Source organism: Molothrus aeneus, chromosome 28 (genome assembly GCF_037042795.1).
Source record: "Molothrus aeneus isolate 106 chromosome 28, BPBGC_Maene_1.0, whole genome shotgun sequence".
NCBI classification, from domain to species: Eukaryota; Metazoa; Chordata; class Aves; order Passeriformes; family Icteridae; genus Molothrus; species Molothrus aeneus.
Genome location: NC_089673.1, coordinates 1015978 through 1043963, shown reverse-complemented (window position 1 = coordinate 1043963; position 27986 = coordinate 1015978). Strand labels below are relative to the sequence as shown.

At 53.3% G+C, this 27986-nt stretch overlaps 2 protein-coding genes across 2 annotated transcripts; both read right to left on the bottom strand.

Moving 5' to 3' along the window:
• Nucleotides 1–11718: 11718 nt before the first annotated feature.
• LOC136567405 (somatotropin) lies at nucleotides 11719–15933 on the bottom strand. The gene is made up of 5 exons (XM_066567002.1): nucleotides 15924–15933; nucleotides 14826–14989; nucleotides 13968–14084; nucleotides 13462–13623; nucleotides 11719–11919 (listed from the first exon to the last, which is right to left on the bottom strand). The coding sequence occupies exons 1-5, from the start codon at nucleotides 15931–15933 to the stop codon at nucleotides 11719–11721; spliced, it is 654 nt and encodes a 217-aa protein (XP_066423099.1).
• Nucleotides 15934–20789: 4856 nt separating this feature from the next.
• On the bottom strand, nucleotides 20790–26753 carry CD79B (CD79b molecule). The gene is given in 6 exon segments (XM_066566697.1): nucleotides 20790–20888; nucleotides 21230–21271; nucleotides 21545–21663; nucleotides 22767–23075; nucleotides 24789–24830; nucleotides 26660–26753. Coding segments are annotated over 6 exon segments (705 nt in total).
• Between the last annotated feature and the right edge of the window lie 1233 nt (nucleotides 26754–27986).

The following is a 27986-nucleotide window of genomic DNA, read 5'->3' as shown; positions in this document are numbered from 1 at the left end:
AGAAGGACAGCCAGTATGGGCTTGGATATAATAATCTTTTCTACCAGGTTTCAAAACCTGTGAAAGTGGAGCCAAGGTCCAGATCTGACCAGGGTCTAAACAAGAATCTGGATTTTCTCTCTGACCTGTTGATTCGGAGCCGCCCCGCTGCGAGCAGGAGAGGAAGAGCCACAGCTGAAGAGAAGCATTCCTCTATAGGCAGGCACCTCCTGATGATGCGTGACACCACAGTGGAGGAAGACTCCATGTTCCTCAATAAACCTGTGAGCCCCCAAAGTCCAGACCTCGCGCCAGTTGCAAAAGAACGGGAAACCAACGTTGATCATCACCGGCCGCTGCAGGAGGCACACAAAGGCCTGCACGCATTCATGGCCCACGTGGAGCGAGCCCTGAAGAGGGACTGCAGCCTGCCCCAGCTCAAGCACGCCTGTGCCAAGATGGTCGTGAAGACCAGGCTGCTTCTAAAGCTGCTCACTGAGAGGCAAGAGAACCAGGGAGCCTATGATCCCACGGCCCAGTGTCGTCTGCAAGAGAACATGATCATTCATATGGCCGTGGGGAATGGCAAGGGACTCACAGGGAAGGTAAGAGAGCTGCTGGGCACTGCTGCACGTGTCCTCCTGGGCAAAGGAGAATGGAAGGGTCAAACCTCTGACCCCCATGATCTTCCTTTCCTCACAGCGCAAACTAGAAGTTGTGGTGTACGTGGTCACGTTTGTGGTTTTGCTGATTTTCTTCATCTTCGTTTTCCTGATACTGAAGTGTGTCTTCCAGGTAAGCCAATTTCTTGTTTGACACAGAGCTGTCTGTCTTGTAGCTGGAGTGCCCAGGTGACAAGCCCCATGTGCCAGTGCAGATGGCCCTGCATGTGCTGGGTACCACAGGAGATGTTGTTCCAAGCCTGTGGCAGCATCCACAGCACCCAGCTCAGCAGGGTCCAGCCTGCCAGAGGGAAGCTTGTCCTGCCTTCTGTCCCAGCTCCCCCCAGCTTTGCTTTGCTCTCCTGCCTTCAGCCACACAGCAATGAGAGCTCTTGCCCTCTCCTGTTTGGCAGAATATTACAGGAAAACGGATGTTGCAAATCTCCCATTTTCCTTCCCCAGAAGCGCTCTCAACGTTGTGAACTTGACTCCCAACCCCGCGACACCAGGAATTTGTGTCTGACAAGGTAACTGCTCCCCGCCCGTGCCACTGCTGTGCCACCAAGGGTCTTTGCTGTGCAGAGCAGCTCCTCCTGGAGCCCCGCAGCCGCGCAGGTGCTGCTGCCCGGGACTCTCCCGGCTGTGTTTGCAACACGTCGCCTTTGGGGCAGCCCCGGGCAAGCGGCTCCTGAGCGGCAGCGCTGGGCACGGCCGGGGGCTCCCAGCCCAAGCAGCCCTTCCCACGCCGGTGCTGGGATGGATGTCCTGGGCCCCGGTGTGCTCCCGAATTTCTGTGAGCACGAGCAATACCTCTGTGTTCCCAGAACAGTCTCCTCTGCTGATGGCTCTGCCCCATTGTTGCCCGCTCCCTCCCCGCAGTGGCTGGTGAAGAGCTCACTGCCATCCTCTCCAGTTGCCTTTTGCACGCTTGGCTCATTCTCTGGATTGCCGGCCATTGCCATCCCTGCTGGGGCTCCCCATCTTCCTTGGCCTCTGCTGGCACACCCCCGAGCAGGGAGAGGTGCTGGCACCTGCTGCAGCCCTCCCTGGCCAGACCTCCCTGCTGACGGAGCGGGAGCAGGGAGCTCTGGGGATGGGATGTCCAGAAGCCTTTTTGTCCCCATTCACCTCGCTCACTCCATTGCTTTGCAGCGTTGGAAATGCCCCTTCCCAACTCCTGCAGCGGCTGCTGCCCAGACAGGCCAGAGCACAGGCAGCCCTGTTGCCCACAGCCTCCATCACCAGCTGCCTTCTCTCTTTAACCCTATTGTCCCTTGCTGTTTTTTTCAGGTTCTGTGTAAAGCTGCCACAGAGTGGGAGGAAGTATAACAAAGAGGCACAGCATGTAGAACAGAAAAGGGCAGATAGCTCCTCTGGGAGTTGCGCCTGTTCCCAGTCCGTTCAAGGTTCTTCGCCGTGCTGTTCCCTGTTCAGGAAGTCTGAATTGCCATGGATTCAACGCATCAGGGTTGTCTATGAATCCCAGAGATAAGCATCCCAGGAAGAGACATAGTGTGAAGAACTAAGGTGGAAGATTTTCAAGAAGTAAATGGGATGCCAGCAATTCTTCACTTCCCATTTTAGCTGAGGCTCTTTTTGGATGCCGTTTCATTGGTTGTGCTTATTGCCTTGGATGCTTTTTCCTTGACTGTTATTTTTTTGCTGTCACTGCTGAGGGAAGGCTGGAGGGTGCTGCAGGCAAGCACAAGCTCTGGACACCCAGAGGAGGGATCTCAGGCTTTTCCTCATCCCTGGTGGCAATGTTTCCCTTGCATTCAGTATAAATAAAATTGTCCTTGTTCCTCCTAGTGTTGCTGATGTATTTGTAAAAGCAGTTTCTGTTCTCCCTTATGGAATTGGCCAAATCCAGTTCCAGCTGGGCCTTTGCTTTGCTACCTTTCTCCCTGCATGCCGCAATGATATCCTCCTCGCCATCCTCCTGTGCTGCTGCCCTCCTTCCAAAGCTGTAAATTCTGTGTTTTCCCTGAGTCCCAGGCAGAGCTTCCTGTTCAGCCGCTCTGCTTCCCCACCAGCTCATCTTTGGGCACATGGGCACGGGCTGCTCGTGCCTGTGCCTTCAAGGATTTCTCCCTGCACAATGTGCAGCCTCCCTGGACTCCTCTGCCCCTCAGGACAGCATCCCCAGGGAGCCTCTCAAACAGCGTGGCTGGACTGACTCCCTCTGGGCAGCCCCTCCAGCCTGGATGGAGCTTGTCCACACCATGATTGTCCCGGCCCCAGAGGCCCAGAGCCTCCACCTGTTGTGTAGAGGGAGCTGGGAAGGTGAGATGGGGCAGGAGGGGATTCCTCTGCTGCCCCCAGCAGGGACCTCTTTCCATTCCCTCTGTTTTTTGGGTCCCCTCCTTCTGCCTGCTGGTCACACCCTTGGTGATCCTCGGCTTCTTGGCACGTGTCTGTCTGGGACATTTGTCCAATGGCTGCTTCAGTGTGGGTCCAGTCCCTCTCCCTCTCCCACTCCCTGACACTCCTTATCTTTCCACTTCCCCCTTCAGCTCTGCCACTGGGCTGAGCAGAGCATGCACCTGGTCCTACCTCACCCAGGTGTTATTTCTGCCAGCGCCCGTGCCAATGCCTGGCTCCAGCACTCCCTGTAGAGTTTTCCCATTGCAATGAGGCCTTCCTGGATAGATCTATGGATATCACAGTAAGAGGCTTTGCAGTAGTGCTTCTAAAACATCCCAAGGCCCCTGAAGCTTTCCAGGGTCAACACTTTTGTGTTCCAAATGTCTCCTGTGAGCACAAGAGCCCTGGGTGGTGGGTGGGAAGGGGAATGGCTGTGTCCTCCTGCAGAGGCCATGGCACTGGTGTCCCCGTGGTGCTGGCTTGGAGCTGCACAAGCAGCATTGTCCCCTCTGCACCCCTGAGGTTTTTGTCTCCTCCTCCTTTCCTTTGCCTTCCCGCACACCTGCCTGGCTCCCAGGCTGATGCATTGCATTGTTGTACCTCTTCCTGCTGAAGTGTGGAATCATCTTCTGAAGAAGGTTTAATGCACATGCATGAAAGGCATCTTTGTCTAATATGGTTCAGAATAGGATTAAAATAGTGTCAGGTGTGTAAGACACGAATTACAGAGATCAGGGAGGAATTTCTTCATGGAAAGGGTGTTGAGGCCTTGGGAGGGGCTGCCCAAGGAGGTGGTGGACTGCCCATGCCTGCAAGGGTCCAAGGAACGGCTGGAGGTGGCACTGAGTGCGTGGCCTGGCTGCCAAGGTGGGGAGGAGGCACAGGATGGACGGGCTGAAGCCGGAGGTGTTTTCCATCGTCAGTTCCTCTGAGGCTCCGTGACTCCGTGCCCAGGACTGGAGGCCGCCGTGCCGCAAGCGCTGCCGGAGCCGCCCCGGCCCGAGCTGTGGGGCCGCGCGTTTCCCCTCAGGCCGGGGCGGCCGCTGCCGGTGCCGCTGCCCGGAGGCGGAGGTGCCCGTGCGGCGGAGCGGCCGCGCTTCCCGGCCGGGCCGGGCCGGGCCGCCTCTCTGGCCGCTGCTTGCGGGGCCGTGCCGGCCTTGCCCGAGCTGCCCGCGGCTCCCTTTGCACGGCGCTCGCTGCCGGGGCCGGCGCGCTCAGGCGGAGCTGCCGCCCCTCAGGCTCCCGGCGCTTCCCGCCATTGTGGCTGCGGCTCCCTCAGCCTCTGCCGGCGGCCATCCCGACATTGCCCGGCTTTGGGCAAGCTCCCCGCGCCCTCCCAGCGCCAGGCGGGGTTGTGTGTTTCAAACTGGTCGCAGTTGGAGGAGCCCCGGGAGAAGAACTCCCGAGCAAGAGGTCTGGGCCCGCCAGGGATGCCCTTTCTGCGGCAACCATCTTCCTTGTCTCAGCTGAAATGACCCCGAGACAGGAGAGCTCCTGTACCTCCTGCAGCCCTCCGTGGCCAAACCTCCCTGCTTATTTGCCTCGTTATTGCAGTGAAAGATGTATGCTTATGTCTTTACAAATAATTTGATGTCTGCTAACGTGTTTGAAATGGTTCCTAATGTCTCTACTGTGATCTTCAAGCAGCAGGGTCATTGCAGAGCCGAGACAGCTGGGCTCCTAAGATAGACAAGGGTCTGTACAAGCCTGAATATCTGAACTTTGGGATAAAACAGTAGGTTCAATGTCGGATATGTTGTGGGCACTTCGGGAAAGCTGCACCTTCCCAACACCTCAGCCAGTGGGGATAGGAAAAGGGAATCATGTGGCTGGGAGTTTGGGATAAAAGGGTGAGGGAGTTTAGGATAAAAGGGTGGCTGAGTCCTCTGAAACCCCGAGAGAGAAAACTCCGCAGCCATGTGCCCCGGTGGACTATCTCCCTTCATTCCAATAAATCTGAACGACTCCTCTGTCTCCTTTTTGGACGTAAACCTCTGACATTTTTCAGGTTGTCTGTAAAACTGCAACAGACATGGAGGAAGAACAAGTACAGGTAGGCAGTGTGTTGTGGAGATATAGCCAAAAACTCTACAACTTCGTGAAAGTTGTAAAGCCGGTATGTTTATTATTACAGCGCCGGATGCATGTGGAGATTACTCTCTTTAAAAGGCATGCGTACCTCTGGGAACTTCAGGTCCTTTTTTATCCTCTTCTCAAATACATATGCATACAATTTCACACTAAGTTCATACATATTCATTTCTACAAATTTCACGTGACATTTGCTGCTAGATCTTCTTTATCAGAAAGAATTCCTAGGTTAGGTTGACCTGCTCTCACAGCAGTCTCTGTCTCTCTCTATCACCCTGTCTCCCCCCCCTTATATCTGTCCTTCACTGAATCCCTGAGCCTTGGCCTTGCAGTCAGGCTACATAGCTATGTTTCAATCTACAGACTTAACTCAAAGATGTACATTTCACCTAAATCAAAATGAATTTCTACCTTGGAAGGGCAGGGAGCAGATGCCAGTTCTGCTCCTCTGCCTGCACCACCTGCTCTTCCTCACCTCTCCAAATCCTTCCCTTCCATGGCAATTTCCAGGGTTTGCCTGAGCTCAGCGAAGCTGATTTGCTGTTGGTTCAATACATCATGGACATCCTTACTGAAAAAGAAGAATTGCAGAAACAAATGCAGAAAGAGAACACAGATGTCTCCCAGGAAGAGATACAATGTGAAGAACTGGAGTGAGGGGAAGAGAACCAATGCCAATGCTTCTTCTCCAGCTCCTGCACCGATATAGGAATTGCTGAAGCTTTCCTTTGATTCTAATCCCTGACTGTTATTCCCTTGTCTACTTCCTTGGATCCCAGTTCTTGCCTTGGAGGCTATTTTCTTACTGATATTTCTTTGACTTCCATTGAATGTTACTTCCTTCACAGTTCTTTCCTTGGAAGTTACAGTTCTTTCCTTGGAGGTTATTTCCTAATAAATGCTATTTTTGTGCAGCCAAGGTGTCCTGTGAGCAGGCAGAAATATCTGCGTATGTTCATGGCTGTGCACGTGTTTTTGTGTGTATGTGTGCATGCTCGTGTGTCTGGTGCCAGAAGCAAACCTCACATTTGACCTGGCAAGGATTAAACCCCTGGGATAGAGCTGGTGGATCAAACCCCACTGACTATGAAGACCCCATTGAACTAAAATTTTCCTTGTTACTCCCCTTTTTGCTGATATATTTGTAAAAGCAGTTTCTCATCTCTCCTGCTGAGCTGTTTAGCCTGAACAAAAGGAGGCTCAGGGGTGACCTTCTGGCTCTCCCTAACATGAGGGGCAGTCTGGAGGGCAGTTGGGCTCTCCTCTCAGAGAACAGAGACAGGAGGAGAGGAAATGGCCTTGAGTTGTCCCAGAGAGGTTTAGGTTGGGCTTTAGGAACAATTTCTTCACAGAGAGGAGGATTAAACATTGGAATAGACTGCTCAAGTGGTGGAATCACTGTCTGAGGAGGTGTTTGAGACACGGTTGGCTGTGGCACTCAGTGCTCTGGGCTGGGGAACAAGGTGGGGATTGTGGGGGTACCACTTGTTGGTTTCTCTGGGTCTGGATTGAAGGCACTTGAGACAGTAGTTCATGTTTGGATTCAGGTGTTTATTATTTCTTATCAGTAAAACAGTCTCACTACTGTGAGTTCGGCAGCTTCTTATTAGAAGGCACAAAATGGCCAACAATCTCTGGTTACAAGGTCTTTTAAGACTAAACTATCCAATTAAGAACTGACACCTAGATTATTTTCCCTTTTAACCCAATAACTGATCCCAAAGAGCCCACAATGGGGACTTCTCTGCCCAATTACAAAATGCCACCCAAACCCATGAAGAAGAAGGAGAAGAAGCATGAAGAAGAAACCCAGGACAACACCCTGTGCCCTCCATCTTGCTTCCATCCACTACACACTAAAAACCCCAAAACCTCAATTTCTTACCAAGTGATGCACCTACACTGCTCTCAATAATCTATTTCACACTTTTGTGGATTCCAGTCTATCTTGAAGTCTGGAAAACTTTCTCCATGAATGAGGGTCAAAGTCAGTGCTCCCCTGGGGGTCAGGGCACCCTAGAGCAGACAGAGAAATATTCCCTATGGTGTCCTGGGTTTCCACAGGGATGGGCACAGGTTGGACTCGATGATCTAGGAGGGCTTTTCTGACCTCACTGACTCTGTGATTCTGTTACCACGACTGGAGCCAGCCCTGCCCCAGCTGCTCAGTCCTCTGCTTGGGGGTCCCCACCCTCACAGGGAATTCCTTCCCAATATCCCATCTAACCCTGGGGAAGCCACTCCCCCTTGGCCTGTCCCTCCATCCCTTGTCCCAAATCTCTCTCCTCTCTTGGAGCCCCTTTAGGCCCTGAAGAGGCTCTGAGCTCTCCCCAGAGGTTCTCCTCTCCAGATGAGCACCCCCAGCTCTCCCAGCCTGGCTCCAGAGGGGCTCCAGCCCTCAGAGCAGCTCCACGGCCTCCTCTGGACTCATTCCAGCAGCTCCACGTCCTTCCTGTGTGTTGGGGACCCCAGGGCTGGAGGCAGCTCTGCAGGTGGAGTCTCACTTGAGCAGGGCAGAATTCCCTCCTCATCCTCTGGTCACACTGCTGGGGATGGTGATAATTTCATATTTTGATGCATTTATAAGCCAATAGAATATTGGAAATTAGAAATTAGAACCAGATAATAGACCAATTAGAAATTGCTCCAGCAGGGATTTACCTTCACAGAGGCCAGGTTCCCTGGTCACTCTCTTATGAATCACCACATCTTCCCACTTGGAGTTCCCCAAGTTCTGTGTGCACACACTGGATTTTGCTTTACCTTTGTGGTTCACACTCAGCCAGGGCCAGGTGATTTCTCCTGTAGCAAATCACCCCTTTGCTCTCTATATTTGTTAAACAGGTTACATTTCTCTAATTTCAAGAGGGATCTCACATCATTCCTGTGGCTCATCCCTGAGCTTTTCTTTTTGCAAAGCGAGGTCAAAATACCTGGGCAGGAGTTTGTTATGAAATAAGACACCCCCCTCCCTTCATGATTTGGTGAGCTTGGTGTCCCTTCCCATTGCTTGAGCTGCCTCAGATGGTTATTCATTACCAGGTTACAAAATCTCATTTCATTTAATGGAAAACATGTTTGAAAGTAGAAAGAACCTTTGTTTTACATAATGTTAATGTCTCAACTACTTGGGGTTCAACACCTGTGGTTCACAAGGCTCTTGTGGCTCAACACATTTATTACAAGGCTTTTTTTTTCTTCTTAGAGAAATACTTTTCCTCTGCCTGTGCAAATGAGTCCCACAGCTACTCCTGCTGGTAAGAACCTTCCACCTCCAGTTTTCTTAGAGCAGCTTTGGGCTTTCCGTGGGCTCCTGCAGGGAGGGTTTGTTCCTTTTGTTGTTCTGGAAGTGCTGCACACATCTGATACTCTGTCTAAATAATCCTGTAGCTCTGCTCGTTCCAGATATAGCTGACCTCAATAAGTTGACAGGAAAACACTTCCTTTGCAAAACCAGCATTTATTTTGGGGCTTAATTTTAGTAGCATTTAGGTTTATTGCCCATTTCTGTTGCTGTTATGTGTTTGGAGGAGAAGCAGACATTGGATGTGACGCACATGGTGTCTCATAACATTAAACTTTCATCCCTAATAAAACACTGCAAAACTTTTGGAAACAATGAAGACAGAGCTGCTTTAATTCTGTGGCATCATTAAAACTGAGATCAAACAAAACTTCTTCTTTGAGGTCAAACTGTTCCAAAGACAATTCATTGGCCTGGGAGAGAAATCAAATGTAAATTCCTCTCTACAACATGTTTTAGTTTCATCCCTGTGCACATATTTTTGTCATATATAAGGGGCAGCTTCCCCAGAATTTACCACTTGGGAATGTTTCTGCTTTGGAAGGACTGACTGACATCACGAGGCAATGAGCCAGAAGGACACACAACCACTCTTATCCTGAGCAAGTCCTTCCAATTCCCCATCTGTTCCCCTTTCCATCAGGCTGGACAGTGCCTTGTGGAGGGTGGGTTCTGAATTCCCTCCCACCCTGTCCCAAGGGAAGGGAGCAGGCAGGGAGCTGAGAGATGGTTCTGCAGGAACAGTTTTCTGTTTGACTCTGCTGCTCCCTTCCCTTGGGGGCAGTACTGGTCAGGTCAGCTCTCTGTGCCTTTGGAAGGGGCTGGAGAGCAGGGCCTGCAAGGGGGAGTGAGGAGAGACAGCAAACCAACAGAAATTCCATCTTCTCAACAAAATATCTGATAGTACTGGTTGTGTCAAACCCCAAAATACTCCAGTTTTGCTGCTGCTCTTCAGTAAGGATCTGTGCCCGTGGACAGTAGGTGACTCAGTGTCACCGCGGGGAACAGGGTGTCACAAGGGTGGGCAGACACTGCTCCAGGCAAACTGCAGAATGAGTCAGAATATCCCAAGGATCATCCAGTCCCTCCCCTGGCCCTGCACAGACGCCCCAGCAATCCCAGCCTGGGGACTGGGACCATTCCCTGGGGAGCCTGGGCAGTGCCCAGGGCTGGCTCACAGCAGGAGCAGCTCCAGAGAAGCCAAAGCCACCCTGGACTTGGCTCCTTCCAAGCAGACAAGAAAATGCAAACCCTCCTTTTAGTGGGACAAATGGAAGCACATCAGGGTCTCAGGAAATGGCACCACAAGGACAAGCAGTGATGGAGCTGAGCACTGGGAATAAGTTAAAACAATTGAGGGGATTTGGGGACACCTCTGTGTGGCCTCATTTCAGCTGTTTCAATCACAAAACATGACCCTGCAGGGCTGGGGCTTCCCTTGCTGTCAGCTTTTCCTCCTTTGCCACGAGGTTTGTGGTGAGAAGGGTCTGTTGCTGCTGAGGTGAGTGGGCTCTGGGCACAAAACTGAGCCTCCCCAGGGAAGCCATGGTGTTCCCAAATGCAGTGACAGGAAAATCCTCTGCTCAGGGCTTGTGCCAAGGCTGGTGCCAGCACCCACCTCGTGAGCACCACCAACCAAGACCACCTTGGACTCAGCACCTTCCAAATTCACCCCCCAGCCCCACCCTCCTCAGACCCTAAATCCACTTTCCCAGCCCCAAATCTGCCTCTCAGCCCCAAATCTACCCCCAAATCCCTCCCAAGGCACAAATTCTCCTCAATCCTAACTCTGCCCCAACTGCAAATCCAAGCCCTAATTCATCCTTCCAGCCCAAATCCACCCCCAGCTCCAAATCACTGTTCAGTCCCAAATCCACTCCTCAATCCCCCCTCACAGCCCCAAATCCTTATCCTCCAGCTCCAAATCTACCACCCAGTCCCAAATCTATCCCTAAATCTCCCCCAAAGCCACAAATCCACCACCCTCAGCCCCAGTTGTGCTCCATCCTGTAGCTCAAAGTCTATCCCTAAATCCAACCTCCCAGGCCCAAATCCTCATCCCCCGGTTCCAAATCCGCTCCAAATTCTCAGATCCAAATTTAATTCTCAGACCTAAACCCCCCTTCCCCAGCCCCAAATCCTCATCCTCCAACCCAAAATACACCTCACAGCCCCCAAACCCTCACCCCCCAGCCCCAAATCTCACCTCCCTGTGTGGCATCTTGCCCCTCCCAGCTCCCCAAACATGCCGTGTGTCCCCCAAAAGCCAGACTCGTGCCCCCCAAAATCCAGACTCATGCCCCCCCCAAAATCCAGACTCGTGCCTCCCAAAAGCCAGACTCGTGCCCCCCAAAAGCCAGACTCGTGTCCCCCCAAAATCCAGATTCGTGCCCCCCAAAATCCAGACTCATGCCCCCCCCAAAATCCAGACTCATGTCCCCCAAAATCCAGACTCGTGCCCCCCAAAAGCCAGACTCGTGTCCCCCCAAAATCCAGATTCGTGCCCCCCAAAATTCAGACTCATGTCCCCCAAAAGCCAGACTCGTGTCCCCCGAAAATCCAGATTCGTGTCCCCCAAAAGCCAGACTCGTGTCCCCCCAAAATCCAGATTTGTGCCCCCCAAAATTCAGACTCATGTCCCCCAAAAGCCAGACTCATGTCCCCCCAAAATCCAGACTCATGTCCCCCAAAAGCCAGACTCGTGTCCCCCGAAAATCCAGATTCGTGCCCCCCAAAATCCAGACTCATGTTCCCCCAAAATCCAGACTCATGTCCCCCAAAATCCAGACTCGTGCCCCCCCAAAATCCAGATTCGTGTCCCCCAAAAGCCAGACTTGTGCCCCCCCAAAATCCAGACTCATGTCCCCCAAAAGCCAGACTCGTGTCCCCCGAAAATCCAGACTCGTTCCCCCCAAAAGCCAGACTCGTGTCCCCCCAAAATCCAGATTCGTGCCCCCCAAAATTCAGACTCATGTCCCCCAAAAGCCAGACTCGTGTCCCCCGAAAATCCAGATTCGTGCCCCCCAAAATTCAGACTCATGTCCCCCAAAAGCCAGACTCGTGTCCCCCGAAAATCCAGATTCGTGCCCCCCAAAAGCCAGACTCATGTTCCCCCAAAAGCCAGACTCATGTTCCCCCAAAATCCAGATTCGTGCCCCCCAAAATCCAGACTCATGCCCCCCCAAAATCCAGATTCGTGCCCCCCAAAAGCCAGACTCGTGTCCCCCCAAAATCCAGATTCGTGTCCCCCAAAAGCCAGACTCGTGTCAGCAGTAGCGGGTTTTATTCTCCGGTTTCTTCTCCCAGGAGCGGGCGGGCTCAGAGGGCGCAGTTCCCCTCTCCGTAGCGCCGGCACCTCATCACCTTCAGGTAGGTCTCCACCTTGTGCAGGTCCTTTTTGAAGCACGACAGCAGCCCGTAGTTCTTGACCAGCGCGTCCTCGCCGCGCAGGTGGAGCTCGAATTTCTCGTAGGTGGGTTTGAGCACCTGCAGACCCCGCGGGCTCCGCTCCTCCAGCTCCTGCGGGACAACGGGGACATTCCGGGAGAGGCGGGGCCGGGCAGGGGCGTCTCGCAGGGACAAAGCTCCTGCCGAGCTCTGGGACAGGTCAGGGGGATTGCCCCCCGCTCTTAAATGGGATTTCAGATGTGGTTTTGGGCGTGTGTGCTGCAGAACGCGCAGGTGGAGGTGGTGCCGCGGGGTGATGGCGCACTGAGCGCGCCAGTGACACACAGGGGGAGGCAGGAGTGTGTCCTGGGGGGGCTTAAAATAAAGGCAAAATCACAGAGAAATACGGCAGCCCCTCGAGCCAAAGGGATGGGGAACTGCACAAATAATTCTCTCTTCCCCCACTTTCCCAAGGCTCTGATCCAGCCCCACATCTCCATCTGGAGGTCAGTACTAAGTCACTCCCCCTGCTGTGCTCAGCATCAGAATGGTTTTGGTGAATTAAAAAGTGTCATCAATTGGTGAAGAAGAAATAGTTGTGTCATTCCTGTGTGTGGTTTCCCAATGCCCAAACACACATAGAATGCTGAACAAAATCTGCAGTGGCCCTGATTCCTTTGCCTCTTTACTCCAGCACAGAAGCTCTGGGTATGCTCACAGGGCCTGACTTGCAGAGTTATTTAACTGCTAGAAGATGTAAATAATGGCCCAGACTAATTTCTCACAGCTACAGCTTCAGGGTGATGCTGGCAGATAAACTTACAGAATAAGCATAACTGAAGGGTGTCCTGGCAGATAACGGGCAATTTAATTTAAAACAACAAACCCAAAACTAAGACGACCTTAAAGGGGCTTTAAAAGAGAGGGAGACTGACAAGGGGGAAAAGTTTTAAACTAAAGGAGGGGACATTCAGGTTAAGTCTGAGGAAGAAATTCCTCTCTGGGAGGGTGGGCAGGCCCTGGCACAGGGTGCCCAGAGCTGTGGCTGCTCCTGGATCCCTGGCAGTGTCCAAGGTCAGGTTGGACAGGGTTTGGAACAACCTGGTATAGTGGAAGGTGTCCCTGCCTATGGCAGGGGGTGGCACTGGAGGGGCTTTAAGGTCACTTTCCACCCAAACCTTTCTGGGATTCTTGACAAGATCTTCCTTGGAGAGAACCCCCTCCATCTCTCAGCTTGGAGTGTTGTATTAATGGAAGAGGACACATCAGAGCAAGTCCTTACCTGCACAAAAACGTGTTTATAAAATGTTGTGAGGTTTCAAACCTTGCAAAATTTGCCTGTTTCAAAGTACTTTGCCTAGAGATGTAACAAACATTGTGCTGCTGTTTGTCTGATGTTGGGTGCTGGGTTTGGAAAGATTTTGGATTGGAATGTTGTGATTCCTGGTGGAATCTGCTCCCTGAGGGGTGGTGGCAGTGCTGGTAACACCTGTCCTGTGTTCTTACCCTCCTCAGTGGTGGGACCTGTGCACTGGCGGTCATGATCTTATTATCTAAAGGGAAGTAAAGTCCAAAGGATGTGAAATTCAGCAAGATTTCTCGTGGTCTGTGGATCCCTGAGAGTGCCCCGTGCCTGGAAGATCTCTGTTATTCCTCAGTCATGCTGGGACTTACCCTCATCAGAGCTTGGATCCCTTCTTCCAGGTCCTTTAGCTTTTCATACACCCTGTCTGAGGTGCCAAAAACGAAGTTGTTTGTGAACACCTTGCTCAGGTACTGCACTGGGGTCAGCCAGGACTGGATGAGAACCAGGGAAAACTGGAGAAGCTCCATGTCCTGAAATTGAGGCAGGAAAGGGTCAAACCTCAGTAGGTGTGGTGTTTAGTGGAGTGTCTTGCTCCCTCTGGAGCAGCCTGGAGTGACCCAGACAGGGACACTGCTCCTGCAGCTCGTTTGCAGGCTGAGGGCACCACACAGCCCCAGGTCCTGTGCAGACAGCAGTGTTCTCATGCTGGAGCTGGGAATATGATTTATAGTGTAACCAGAAGAGTCTACAGGGTTTAAACAGCAAAGAAGAGAGAGGAGGGTGAAAACACCAAAGGTCTCACAGGTGGAAACCCTCTGATCCTGCAGTGGGGACTCCACAGACAGGTCTGTGCCTGCCCCAGGTCAGAACTCACCGATTTCTGCTGGGCATCCTCCTTCCCCGTGGGAGCAGGGATGGTTTCTGAGTAGCAGTAGGCTACCTGGGAGTTTTTGTTGGTGTGCCTTTGGTCCTCTGGGATGTAGCTGCGTTCCTGTGGAGACATCCCAGATACACTCAGGTCTGCTGCCCATGGGCTGGAGAAGAGAGCTCAGAGAATTCCCAAGCTCTCCTGCACGGTTCCTCTTTGCAAGGAATAAATGGGAGACAGGAGGTGCCTCTGGACAGGGTGGGAAACAGGAGTTTGTGTGTTGGCACAACAGCTGCTCTGAAGGTCTCCCTCTCTCTAGGGCAAGGTGCTGCTCCTCAGTAAGGGCCAGGTGGGCAGCAGGTGACTCAGTGTCACCAGAGGGAACAGGGTGTCACAAGGGTGAGCAGACACTGCTCCAGGCAACCTGCAGGAGGAGGAGGAGCAGAACACACCTGGGACAGGTTCTCCCAAGGAGGAGATGATCCCCAGGGACAGCCCGTGCCAAAGGGACAGCCCGTGCCAGCTCCTGGGTAGCAGCAGGCACTTGCTGGGGTTAAGCACTCAAACCCTCCCCAGGGACAAGGGTGACAGGGAAATCCTGCAAAATATCTGTGCCACCTCCCAGCTACCCCTGTGCAGGGGGTCTGGACACAGTGGAAACGGCCCCAAAGAGGCATCAGAGAGGGGACAGAGAGGTGACAGTGTCCAGGCTGTTGGGACACAACTTGCCCTATCCTGTTAAGGTTCCTTCTCCTCCCTGAGAGCTGGCAAAGGCACCAACAGCTGGGAATTCTCTGGGAAGTTTTACAGCCCTGGAGCTATCAAGGAAATACAGAGGAGATGCCCTCAGGCCACAGCACTCACAAACTCCTTGTAGGTCTCGGCAGCCAGGAGGTGAAGGTGCTGAGCCCTCAGCACAGCGTTGGCAAACAGGCTGGACAGGGGCATGGCCGGGAAGGTGGCAGCTGCCTGTGGGCACTGCAGTCCCAGGGTGATCACAGCAATGGCCAGAGGAGAGAGCCAGGACCCTGCAAAGTGGAGAGGAAGGTGTTGGTAGTCCTTGGGGATTGTGCTGAGGAGGAGGTGGCACCTGGGAATTCATTCCCAGCCTCTTCTGTCCGTGCTGGATCCGTGCTCACCTTCTGTGGTGCCCTGTTGGACACTGGGTGGGCTCAGCCCTCTCTAAAATTGAGGGAGACCCTTTCACTGGACCTGCCCTTGGGGCTGGGGCTGCTCCCAGTGAGACCAGCAGCATCTTTCTGGCTGGAATTGTGGTTGCTCCATGAAAAATAAGGGGTGTCCCTGTGGTTTTCCCTGTCATACTGATGTTTTCCCCTAGGCCTTGTCTCTGCCCTCCCTGGGACAAGAGCTGGTGGCATCACCTGTGCTGTGACCAGCTGCTTTTGGTCCCTGGGTCACACCTTTAGGATTTGGTGAGCTTGGTCAAGCCTAAAGGTTTTCAGCCCATGACATCCAACACAAATGTCCACCTGTGCTCACACAGACCATAAAACTCATCTGAAACAAAGAACCTTAGGAGGAGGAATGCCCTGGAGCCTGTAGGACTTGGACATTATTAGACATCATCCTCATCCCTGCCTGAGGTTTGGAATATGAGTTTTATTATCCCTGCCAACATTTATATTGGCAATATAAATGGTTTATAAACATTTATATTGCCAATATATTATGGTAATAGTAACTATTACAACTGGCTTGATCTTGTTCTTTAAGCTCACAACACTCTCCTTGCCCACTTTAGGTTAAAGATTAATTAGTGGATTAGAGTCACATTTCAGGGAAATATTTTCTTTTTCATGGATTTAGAAACTGACATATTTTAATTTACGAATGGTAAGGAGTATGTGTAGCCCACCACAGAACCACCCCATCATCATCATCGTCTCCTGTTACCCTACATACCCAGCACTGGAAATCCTTTAAATCTGAAATAAAAAGTACCTGGAGCCATTTCTGCTGGTGAGTTGCTCAGGTGTGGCTTGGTTGGGTACGTTTCCTTCTTTCACCTGGTGAAGGAAACTGTGGAGCCCCCCCTTATATAGCAGGGGGTCTGTTTAAAATGGATCTCTGTGTCCATGATCACAACAACAGCTCTGCACCTTCCCCCTGCATAAATGCATAAGTGTTCACGGTGGTGCTACCTCATCCCGGGCATTTTCACAGATGTGCAGCTTGGGGAGCTTTGTTTGCCTCGGGATGAGACCAGTGCTCCATGATTTCGCCATATTCTCCTGTTTATTGCAATTAAAGGTTTCCTCATCACAGCAAGACCCAAATCAGATCATGGTGGGATTGGTTGTGTCCTCCTGATGTTCCTGCCTGGCTCTGCCACCTTGGCCCACAGGGCTGACCACCCTGGGACATTTCAGGCTTAAAGCAAGTGGCGAGTGGCACCAGGAGAGGTTTAGGTTGGATATTAAGGAAAAGTTCTTTCTGAAATGGCTGTCCAGCCCTGGCACAGCTGCCCAGGGTAGTGATGGAGTCCCCATCCCTGGAGGGATTTAAAGCTGTGTGGGTGTGGCATTTGGGGACAGGGGTTAGCGGTGGCCTTGGCAGTGCTGGAGGAATGGTTGGACTGATGAACTTAGAAACCTTTTCCAGCCTAAAAGATTCATAGTTCTGTGATGTTTTCCTCTCTATTGTTTGTGGGGATAGAGCTGGCTGGATATTATCAGATGAATCCTATTTCTGCCAAGGAATTACTTCCAATTTCTCCCAAAATGTCAAAAGTTCAGCAAACACTTTTGCTGAGCTGGTTTGTCACAGGGGAGACAAGGAGCTGTCCTGCCCTAGTGCTGGTTTGGATTCCAACGTGCCCACTGCAAATCCAGAGCTCTGGGAGCTTTCTCTTATCCTCAGCTGGACAAGGCTGGGAGAAAACCTGGTCATGAGCATCTTCCTACTCCTGCCTGAGATGCAAACGTGAAACACTGTGGGATTAAGGAGAAGAATGGTGGGGAAAGCAGATAGGAGGGATGGGGAAGAGGAGATGGGGAAGGGAATCAGAGAATCATGGAGTGATTTGGGTTGGAAGGGACCGTAAAGCCCATCCAGTGCCACCCCTGCCCTGGGCAGGGACACCTCCCCCTGTGCCAGGCTGCTCCAAGCCCTGTCCAGCCTGGCCTTGAAGAAAAGAGGACACAGCCCACCCACCCCTGCTTTGCAGAAAAACAAGACAGAACCTGGGGTGGGCAACTCCAGGGGGTGTTTAAAGGACTTTTACCCCACATAAAGCCCCCACTGCCCCAAACCAGACTGGTTTGGCCTTTTTCTGGTGTTCAGGGGGTGTCCTGTGTCCGGGGGTGATTTGGCTCGCCCAGGCCGCCCGTTTGCTGTGTGTGGTTCTGGTTTCCAAGCAGCAGCATCACCCCCGGAGCCGCTGGAGCTGCGGGAGTAGAGAGAGGAGAGCTGCTCGATAAACATGAGGGAGAGCAGGGCTGTTCCGAGAAGCCCCCGGGTGTTGCTGCTGGAGACGCGGTGGTGTCACAGGGAAATGTCAGTCCCGGCAGCAGAGGGAACAGCGGGTCCTGCCGCTATCAGGTGTCCCGTCACCCCACAGCGGCAACATCTGGGAGTGTTTTTATGTTTTCTACTCCAGCTCGTGTTTAAATCCGTCAGGGCTCAGCCCAGCCCAGCGCTGAATGACGCCGCTGTGTCACTGCAGATGCTGTGTCACTGCAGATCCCGCGTCCTGCGCAGCTCTGGGTCAGAGCCGTGCTAAACCCACATGGTCCGGCACGGAGGGGCCGGGCTGAGGCGGGCCAGGCTCCCCCGGGCTGGCTTTGTCCCGGCACGGAACGCTCCGCTCCCCCGGGCTGGCTTTGTCCCGGCACGGAGGGGCCGGGCTGAGGCGGGCCAGGCTCCCCCGGGCTGGCTTTGTCCCGGCACGGAACGCTCCGCTCCCCCGGGCTGGCTTTGTCCCCGGCGCTGTCTCGCAGTAAATGAGGCAGAAGCGGCGCATGACGAGCGCCGGGCCGGGCAGAGCCGCGGTTGCATAAGCGGCTCCCAAACCTCACCCGGGCCAATTTCTGGCTCTGTAATTCCTGCATTCCCAACCCATCTAAAGCAGCGTCACACTCCATGATTTCCACATTCCTTGGAAAAGAAAAAAAATCCCTCCATTCTCTTCAGGATGGCTCCGTGTCCACCCAGCTTTCCCCGAGCTTTTAAACGAGTGAAACAGCTTTTCCTGGGTGTGCTCCCGGGGTCCTGGTGATCCCCAGCCCGGGGAATCCTGACCGAGGAGCAGTCGATGAGCCACAGCCCAGCTCTGCAGAAGGTTTGAGGTGTGGGGAGTTATCTCTCCTAACTCACTGCTCCAAGGAGAAATTCCATGTCAGATTTATGGGGATTATTTGCTAGAGGTGGAACTGCTGGGTTTCACTGAACTCCTGTGAAAAAATGAGGCTGAACCCCCAGGTTCAGCTCCCCAGGCAGCCCCACCTGTCTGCCTGAGCATCTCAATGGGAAACAGGGAATTTCCCCCCCTACAATCATCTGGAAGGAGATTGTAGCCAGGTGGGGTCGGTCTCTTCTCCCAAGGACAAGAGGAAACAGCCTCAAGCTGTGCCAGGGAGGTTTAGATTGGATATTAGGGAAAATTCCTTTACTGGATGGGGTTGTCCAGCCCTGGCAGTGGTAGAGTCCCCGTCCCTGGAAGGATTTCAAATGTTTGTGGATGTGGCACTTGGGGACACGGGCTAGTGGTGAGGGACACAATGATCCTAGAGGGCTTTTCCAACCTGTGTGATTCCATGATTCAATGACAGAAATCAGGACAAAATACAGAGCCTGGGCTGTATAGACTGATATATTTATTTACATTAATGTGTTTTAAACACAGATCACTCTCACTATAGAATGAAATGAAGCCCCCATCTCCAGGCTCCTTAGAAACTACTCCAAGCATTTCAAATAAACCAACAACACTACAGAAATATTTATTTTACTTCTGGCATTTTAAAGGAGGCCAAAGCCCTGGGTTGACGGAGCAGCAGAGCAGGACCGAGGTCATAAAAATTGCTTTTGATACAAGTGGTGCCTCACCAGGTGCAAACAGCAAATTGTCTTTATTTTTTTCTATTATTCTGTTCAGTCACTTGAGTGAGTTGTTTACAGAGATCTGAGGAATCTGGAGCTGGGAAGGCCAGAAAAAAAACCAAAAAACCTAACAACTTCCATCTTTCATTTGGAAACTGAAAACAAGGAATGGAGGGATGAGCTCTGCTAGTCCTAAAATCTTGGCAAACATGGAAACCAGTTCTTTTCTTTCCCTAGGAATGTTCCTTTTTTTAATTAACCAATTTTATAAGTAAAATATGCTTAAATAACTTATATATATGTGGCAGAACTAAATTTGGGGTACTTTTATTTAACTAGTACAAATCGATTCCAAAATGCTGGGTTTTGTGCTGTTTAAACTGAATTCCAGTTTTCCACAGAGTTGCTTTACTGGTAAAGAACCATCCTGTTACTTCTGAAAATACTTTTTTGCTTAGAATTTTACCCTTCTCTGGCTGTTTTTGGGGGTGCAGAGCAGTTGCAGGAGCTGCTTGGAGCCCAAAATGTTATGAAACACCAGGACACAGAGGCCTTGGGCTCTCTGAGAGGGGACAGTTTGAGTCACAATGTCCTTGTCACCCTCGTCCAGCCAAGCCCCCACGCCCACTGTGCCTCCCAGCCCTGGTTTGGGTGCCCAGCTGGCCCTGAGCCCACCACCCTCAGCTGTTGCTGCCATGCCAAGATAATTTAATGACAAACCCAATCTCCAGATGTTTTTTAGCTTCTCCTTCAAGCCCAGATCTAGCTAAGAGTGGAGCTGCTGGTCCTGTTCTCCTGCTCTGGATCCTGGTGATTCTCTTTGTCCCATCCCAAGCTGATGTTTTGGCACTGTTGAGGTCCCCATGGGTAGCCTCACAGCTGCTTTTTGTTTTGCATCCCTGCCTGCCTTCTGGGTGAAGTTTGAAGAGGTGAAGTTTGGTTTCCTGCTAAGCTGGACCCAAAAAGCTGCTCATTATTCCCAGGAAATTGGCACCAGGATTATGGGACACCCCTGGAATGGGCATGGCAGGATGGAGCACGATGAGGATTCACCCATTACCTTTATTAGGACTTCAAAAGCAGTTGGAGGTTTGTGTCCCACAGTTTATAATTTTCCCAGATGTTCTGAGGTCACACATGTCCCTCACCATGGGGACAACCTTGTGGCAGGGGCCAGCTCTTGCTTGGGGAGCAGCAAGCCTTTGGGAGAGACCTTTCTCCCCAGCTCTTCCATAGTCTTTGGAGAACAGGAGGTGCTTTGAGGGGATCCTGCACCTCAGACCTCTGCCACCGGGGCCTGTGGACACAGCCTTGGCTTTGGCAGCTGAAGAGTGGCCCAAAATCTGCTTCTCACAACAGCCCCACGGTGCTGTTGGCAGTGTCCCTGCAGTGCCTGGTCCTGTCCTTCCCGGGGTGGTGGGGCTGGAGCAGAGCCCTCATTCCCAGCCCTTCCTTGGCACTGCCCAGGCTGGAGCTCAGTGCTGGGGCTGCCTGGGCTGTGTGACCAGTTTGCTGCTGGGGGATCACAGGTGGCTCCTAATTTCTACAGAGGGTTTAGGGGTCGGTCAGCGGGGTGGGGACAGTGACAGTGGGGTGGGACAGCCTCAGGGACACAGCCCAGACACGTGAGCACCCCAGACAGGCTCCCAGCCCTGAGCTGTGCAGGTGTTGGCAGCCCGGGATCCAGGCAGAGCCGTGCTCCAGGGGATCTGTCCCCACGGGGGCTGGCAGGGTGCTGGCAGGGCCTGGCAGGGGGCACAGGACCCCTCACTCTTCACCTGGGTGCTCCCCCACTGTCCACTTGGCCTTCACGTCCCGGAAAGGAGTGATGTCCTCGTAGGTGGCCATCTGCTCCACCTCCAGCCCCTGCAGCAACGACAAGGAGGGTGGGACATGGCAGGAGGCTCCAGCCATGGCACATCTGTGGGACACCCAGCTGGGGACCCTCCCAGGCTGCTCCCCCTGAGCCTGGAGCAGCTTCTGACAGGGACAGAGGATGGACATGGCTGGGTGTTGGATGTTGGACGTGCCCTGGGTGCTTCCTGGGGCAGCTCAGCACAGCTGATGTGTAATTTGGGAGGAAGGTGCCCTGATTGTCCTCCCAAGGAAGGGACTACAAGGTGACCCCCAGCAGACACCCAGCAGGGGCACAATCCCCTTTGTGAAGGCTCAGGTCATGTTAGGGAGGTCCTGCTATCATTAATTACCTCATAGGTGTGGTCCTCCTCCGGGCTCTTCTTGTCTTCACCCTATGGAGAGTCACAGGTTGGGGTCAGCACCCGCCAGGATCCCCTGTCCCCAGCCTTGGTCCCCCAGGCCAGGTCCCACCACTTCCACAGGCACATCCGAGGAGTCCCCACACAGCATTTGAGATGGGTCTGTTCCCATTTCAGATACCCACATTCCCACCCACAACCCCAAACCCATCCTGCAGCCAGGACTGGCCTGCCTGGAAGGCACTGCAGGACACTGCTGTGAGCCCAGCTGGGGACATCCCCTCTGCTGGAGGCACTGTCACTTGCCTTATCTAGGAAGAGGAGGATGGGGATGCTGATGAAGATGACGAGCAGGATGGACTGGATGATGATGATGGCATCTTTCAGCGTGTTCCTGTTCTGGAACTGCTTGATGCTGCTGGTACCTGGGAGCAGCAGCACAGGGAGAGCCCAGGTCACCTCTGTGCCAGGCTGCAGGGGAGGGATGAGCTCACCAAGGCCAGAATGTGTCACCAAGGGGGGATGTGGGGACCAGGGTGACCTGTCCTCTGCACTGGGAGAGACCAGAGCACTGCAGCTGCCCCAAGGGTTGGCATCAGGGACCAGCTCTGGAATGGGACACCAGTCACCAGGAGCAGGACAAATCAGATTTATTAGAGGAACATGTCCTTGGTTTTTGCAGGATGGCTATGCCAGGGCAGACCCAGGGAGGTTGTCCTGCTCCTTGGGGCTGGCAGTGAGGAGTGGAACCTCTGGGGTGCCACAGGGCACCCACAGCTGGGTCAGAGAGGGTCCCACCAGCACAGGGAGAGGGGGAGGTGTGGGAGCACCATGGAGGGTTCACATGGAGGGGGAAATGGGAGAGTGTTGGGGAAGATGAAACAGGAAAGCCTTATAAATATGATTGCCTGGCAAAAGATTTTGGGAATATGGAAACCATCAGCGAGAATGCAATGAAAGCAAGCTTTGAGATCCCTCAGTTACTGAACAACTGGAAAACAATGGCATGGCCAGCTGAAGGTGATCCCCTTTTGATGGAACAACACCCTCTGCTTGCAGACAGGCCCAAGGGTCAGAGCAGACCCTGCCAGCTTGGCAGAAGGGGCCCAAAGAGGAGTTTTTAGGGTTTAAAATGTAACACAGTGTGGTAATGTAATGATTCTTATAGGCTGTATGGAAATGCTATAGAATTTGTATCTTGTACTAGATTGGTGAGTGAGAATTAGAATATTCAACACAGAAGATTTATTGTATTGTAACAGAAACCTCACTCTCTTACCCTTTTATGCTCTTACCTTTTTTACTCCCTTACTCTCTCACCCTCTCATCCTCTCTCCCCCTCTCTTCTCTCAGCCCTGCTCTGAGCTGTGCCTGGCAGCTCCCAGCAGGGCCCTGCACCCAGGCCCTTTGCAATAAACCCCAAGTTCCAGCCCTGGCTGCAGAGATCTCTCATCTCCGTCCATCCTGACTGTCCTATCCCCTGACGTTCTTACAGACTGGTGCCGAGATGGAGCTGCCACTCACTCACCCATGACCCGGAGCTCTGTCCCACACGAGTGCAGCTTCTCCTTCTGCACCAGGCCCTTCCTGTCACACACATAGATCCCGTTGTCATCGGAGCTGGTCCTGAGGAGGGTCAGGTTGATGGAGACGTTTGTCCTCTCGACGTGGTACCTGGCTGTGTTCTGATCCAGCACAGAGAGGTCCTCCCTGTCCTCTGCTGTCTTGTACCACTGCATGGCCTGGGGCTCCTGGGAGTAGCACACGAAGTAGATGGGCATGTTCTTCTTGACGGCCACGTACCGCACGTTCTGGTGCACCGAGGGACACATGCCATCTGCAGGGGACAAGGCTGTCACTGCAGCCACCCATGGGAGCCCCCCGCCCCTCCCAAACAAAGAGCTTCCCGTTTTCATGCTGCTTTTGAGCATCCAGATTGGTTTTGGTGAATTATCCTCATCTCAGACCCCCAGGGAATGGTCCCAGCCCTGAGGCTGCCAGAGCTCCAGGAGAGTTTGGACACCACTCCCAGAGATGCCCAGGGTGGGATTGTTGGGGTGTCTGGGCAGGGCCAGGAGTGGGACTGGATGGTCCTTGGAGGTGCTTTCCAATCAGGATATTCTGTGATTCCTTGAGATCTGAGGCTTTTGGTGGAAGTCTGCTTTTAATCGATGCCTCAGGTTTTAACTTTTATATTTTTCTGTGCTGCTTTAGTGGGTGGGTCTGGGCTTCATATGAGGGGATGGTGAGCTCTATGCACAGAGCAGGGAGACAAAACAATTCCTTCTCTAGCTGGGGACCAAGGACAAATGATCCAGATCTCAGGCCCAAGAGCTCAAACAACGTGGGCTGTAGAGAGAAAAACAAGAAGGATGGGACTTCACGGGCTGGAGCTGTAATTGGACAATTAACTCCAATATGCAAATGGACAGAATTGATAAAAGTGAAAGACCCCTTGATCAGTGGGGCATTTTGTGACCATTTTGGGTTCACCTGGGGTGCAGCCCTGACTGGGCTCTTGTGGTGCCCAAGATGGATCTATTGAGGCCTTCCAATAAATAAACCTGTGTGGTATTCACATGCCCTCTGAACAGAGGGAAGCTGTGAGAGAAGTGGAGAAAAGAATGATCAAAACAATTGTTATTTCATTTGCTGCTCCTGTGCTTGTGAACATGTGGAATGTGTTGGAAGATTATTTACCTGAAGGGATTTGGTAATCGGATTCTGCTGAGGATTGTTTTGTTTCCTTGGCCAATCACTCAAAGCTGTGTCCTGACTGTCGGGAGCCAGTCATGAGTTTTCTTTAGTATTTTTCAGTAGTTAGAAATAAGTATGATATAGTATAGTATGTATCTCTTTAATATAGTTGTGATGTCATACAGTATAGTTTTAACAAAGGGAGAGTTCAGCATTCTGAAGCCTTGGAGTCAGATGCCAGTCATTCCCAGATTTGGGGTTGCCCTGATATTCTTGAGCTCTGTCTAGTCTCTGTTCTAGGTCAGCCTTCACAAGGCATCATAATGGGAACTCCATATTTCTGTGGGAATACCTTTGCTCCAATACTCCTGTCCTGCTCCCACCCCTCTCTGTGCACATTTAGTTGATCTCAGCTCCAAAATTACAGCCTGTGGAATCCCAGCTGGTTTCTCTTTTGCTTCCACATTTTTTTGCCTTTTGCTTTATTTTGTATTTTTTTTTGGCCATGCTTAGTCCCAGAGTGGTGACTTTAGGAGCCTGTTTGGGTTGCAGAGGTCACCCTTAGGGCCCCATGGGTGGGAATGGCCAAGGACAATGGCACAAGGCCAGTGCTTGTCCCAGACTTGTCCATGCAGCAAATGCAGAGGGAAAACCTGTGGATGCTCAGGAAAGACGAAGCAGATCTGGCTTTGCAGAGGGAGAGGAAGGAGCAGGACTGGGGATGAGCCATGGGGGATGTCACAGCCTGGGAATGGCCTTTGGGGGGGAAAAGCCCATGGGAGGTGGGACAGCAGCTCTGTGGGACAGGAGGGACCCTGGGGACACACGGAGGGGAAGAGGGGTCTGGGGGTACCTGTGCTGTTGTCAGTGCTGTTCTTGTCTGCTGGGGTCCCACCTGCAAGACAGGAGAAGGGCCTGAGATCGTGGCCAGGAGCCCACCAGGATGTCCCCAGAGGGATGGACATGCCCTGGCCCTTCCTGCCCACTCCATAGGGATGGAGCAACAACAGGACAGCAACTGCCTCCTGCTCAGAGGGCCTGGGGCAGCACAGATTTGGGTACAAACCCTCCGATTTCCATCCTGTTTCCTGAAAGTTTTCCAGGTTGTTTTCTGGTTGATACCCCAGTGAAATCTGCTTTCTATAATGTCCCTGAGGCTGGTGCCTAACAGGAGGGCTCCAGATACTCCCAGCTCTGCATCCCCACTCCCTGAACCAACCAAGAACCCTTTCCTGCTGGGATTTCCTGGGCTGGGAGCCCTGTGGTGGCCAGGGGTGTTCCCAGATCCCGTGGCCACACAGCCCCCTGGGACAAGGGTTGGTGCTATGGGCCCTGTAGTGCAGGAAGCAGGGGGAGGTGGGGACCCCCCCAGCACCCACGGGTGCCCTGCCCACAGCTCCAGTGCCTCTGGGCTGGTTCCTCTTGCTGCAGCTGGGCAGGAAGCCCCTGCCCTGTTTACTGCCCCGCTTGAGTGCCCAGTTCCCTCCTCTCGATGGAGATTCACCAAACCCTGTGGAGGAGCTGGCACGGAGGTGGGGCTGCAGCACCTCCTGCAGGGCAGCTGCAAACCTCTCCATCCCCAGAAGGAGAAGAAGGAACAGAAAAAGAAGAAGAAAGGTTCAGTTCCCCAGCCTGAGCTCTGTGCCACCCTCCTGCAGACTCCCAGCCTGCAGGGACCTCCTGCTTGGGCAGGGGCTCCTCTCATTGCCCCAGAGCCCCTTCCAGGGCCCTGCTGCCCTGTCCACGTTCAGCACCAACACCTGTGCAGGCAAATCCTCCCTTCCAGCCCCATTCCATTTTGTTCCAGGCTGAGAGATGTCCTTTGTCCTGGCTGGGCACTGGCTGTGTCCCTGTCACCCGCAGTGCCACCAGCCAAGGCTTTGCTCCCCAGGTTCTGTTGGTGTCTCTAAAGGGAGGCCAGGCTGGTCCCTCACACCCCTCTGAGTCAGGAGTTCCACTGCAGCCACAGGAGGGCTGAACTTCCCCGTCCTCCCCCAAAATCATCATAAGAGCCACGTTCAAACCCTGCAGCCTTGAATCCACGCTGGACTTGTGTGGCCACCAGAGAAGCCCTTTAAATGCCCTTTGTCCCGTGGACACACATTTCCCTCTGAAGGTGGGATCTGCTGCAGGTTCTTGTAGCTGTCCCTGCACCAGGCAAGAGGAGCTGGAAAGGGACAGGAGCCATGTCCTGGCTTTTACTGCTGCTTCTCCAAGGGGAACAGCGCGGGATGTTCACACAAACGCCACAAATCACCCCAAAAGCCTTTTTCCTCCCATTTCTCCTCTGCTCCTGGGCACTGAACCCCACAGAGCAGAGGCCAGACCCTTGGCAATGTGCCAGCCCCATCCCCAGGCCTCTGAGAGTAATAAATGGTTAATAAACCTCAACGACCCTTCTTTCCTGCCACCTGCAGCCCCAGCCGGGTTGGCTCTGCAGCCGCTCAGCCAAAGCCACCTGCCTGCCCCAGAAAGTGTCCTGTCTGCACACCCCAAGGGAAGCAAAACCCAAACCCCCAGGCAGGCACTGGGCTCCCAGCCCTGTGTGCCCTCCTGGGCTCCCCATGAGGCTCCCAGCACAGAGCAGGACTGAGGGAGACCAGCACAAAGGTTAAAATTATTGCACTGAGAGGCAGAGCTGGGGGAAGGCCCCGAGCAGGGGACACAGCCCAAGGCAGTGTCCTGGCTCCTTGCTCTGAAGTGCAGACCCCGTTTGGTGCCTACCTGTGAGCAGAGGCAGCAGCCAGAGGGTCACCAGGAGCAGCCAGAGCCTCATGCCCAGAGCAGCCATACTTCAGTGCCCAGGGCAGGAAAACATCCAACCTGTGCTTCTGCAGAAACAGCGGCTGCTCCACCACCCTGGCCCCAGGACCTAAAAATGGCAAAGCTGCTGCTCTGTGCACGGCCCCTTTCCTGCTCATGTAAATCCTCCCTGCCGGGGACTTTCCCTCGGGGCTGGTTTTGAATGTGGTGCAGACGCTGGGGAGCCTGTGAGCCCCGGGGCCCTGGGCATCGTCTATCCTTGTGTCCCTGTGCATTGTCCATCCTTGTGTCCTTGGGCATTGTCTGTCCTTGTGTCCCTGGGCATTGCATCCTTGTGTCCCTGGGCATTGCATCCTTGTGTCCCTAGGCATTGCATCCTCCTGTCCCTGGGCATTGTCCATCCTTGTGTCCCTGGGCATTGTCCATCCTTGTGTCCCTGGGCATTGCATCCTCCTGTCCCTGGGCATTGTCTATCCTTGTGTCCCTGGGCATTGTCCATCCTTATTCCCTGGGCATTGTCCATCTCCCTGTCCCTGGGCATTGCATCCTTGTGTCCCTGGGCATTGTCCATCTCCCTGTCCCTGGGCATTGTCTATCCTCCTGTCCCTGGGTATGGTCCATCTCTGTGTCCCTGGGTATTGTCCATCCTCCTGTCCCTGGGTATGGTCCATCTCTGTGTCCCTGGGTATTGTCCATCCTCCTGTCCCTGGGTATGGTCCATCCTCCTGTCCCTGGGTTTCATCCACCCTCCTGTTGCTGGGCATTGTTCACTCTCCTGTCCCTGGGCACTGTCCACCCTGGTGTCCCCTGCTGGCTCCCTGTGGTGCCAATATTCCCTGGGGGTGGCCAGGACTGGCCCTGCAGCAGACCTGGGGAGGAGCCCATCTGCAAAGCAGGAGGTGCCAAACATGGCTGAGCATGGGATGTGCCCAGGGCTGGAATGGGATGTGCCATGGGAATGGGATGTGGACACCCTGGCCACATCTTGGGGGACAGGACAGGATGGGGGTGACCCTCAGGGCTTCCCCCCAGCTCCCCAGATCCCCCCAGGGTGTTTGGCCCTGAAGAGGATGGGCAGGATTGATGGTGGCCCAGAAGCCAAGAGCTGCAGCAGGAATGGGATAAGAATAGGGGATGTTTGTGGGGTTGCTTGTTGTGGGATGGGTCCCTCAGCTCCCATCCCTGCATCCCAGGGAGTCCAGAAATCTAAAATCAGAGAAGCATGAGTCAATCCCAAAATCATTGCGGTTTGAAAAGACCTTTAGGATCATCAGCTCAGCAGCACCAC

Excerpts from the sequence above, each read along its gene's own strand:
- LOC136567405 (XM_066567002.1), bottom strand. Across the intron at positions 14,085-14,825 it reads CCGAGACCTACAAGGAGTTT|GAACGCAGCTACATCCCAGA; the intron begins GTGAGTGCTGTG and ends ATGTCTCCACAG. Across the intron at positions 13,624-13,967 it reads AGGATGCCCAGCAGAAATCG|GACATGGAGCTTCTCCAGTT; the intron begins GTGAGTTCTGAC and ends CCTCAATTTCAG.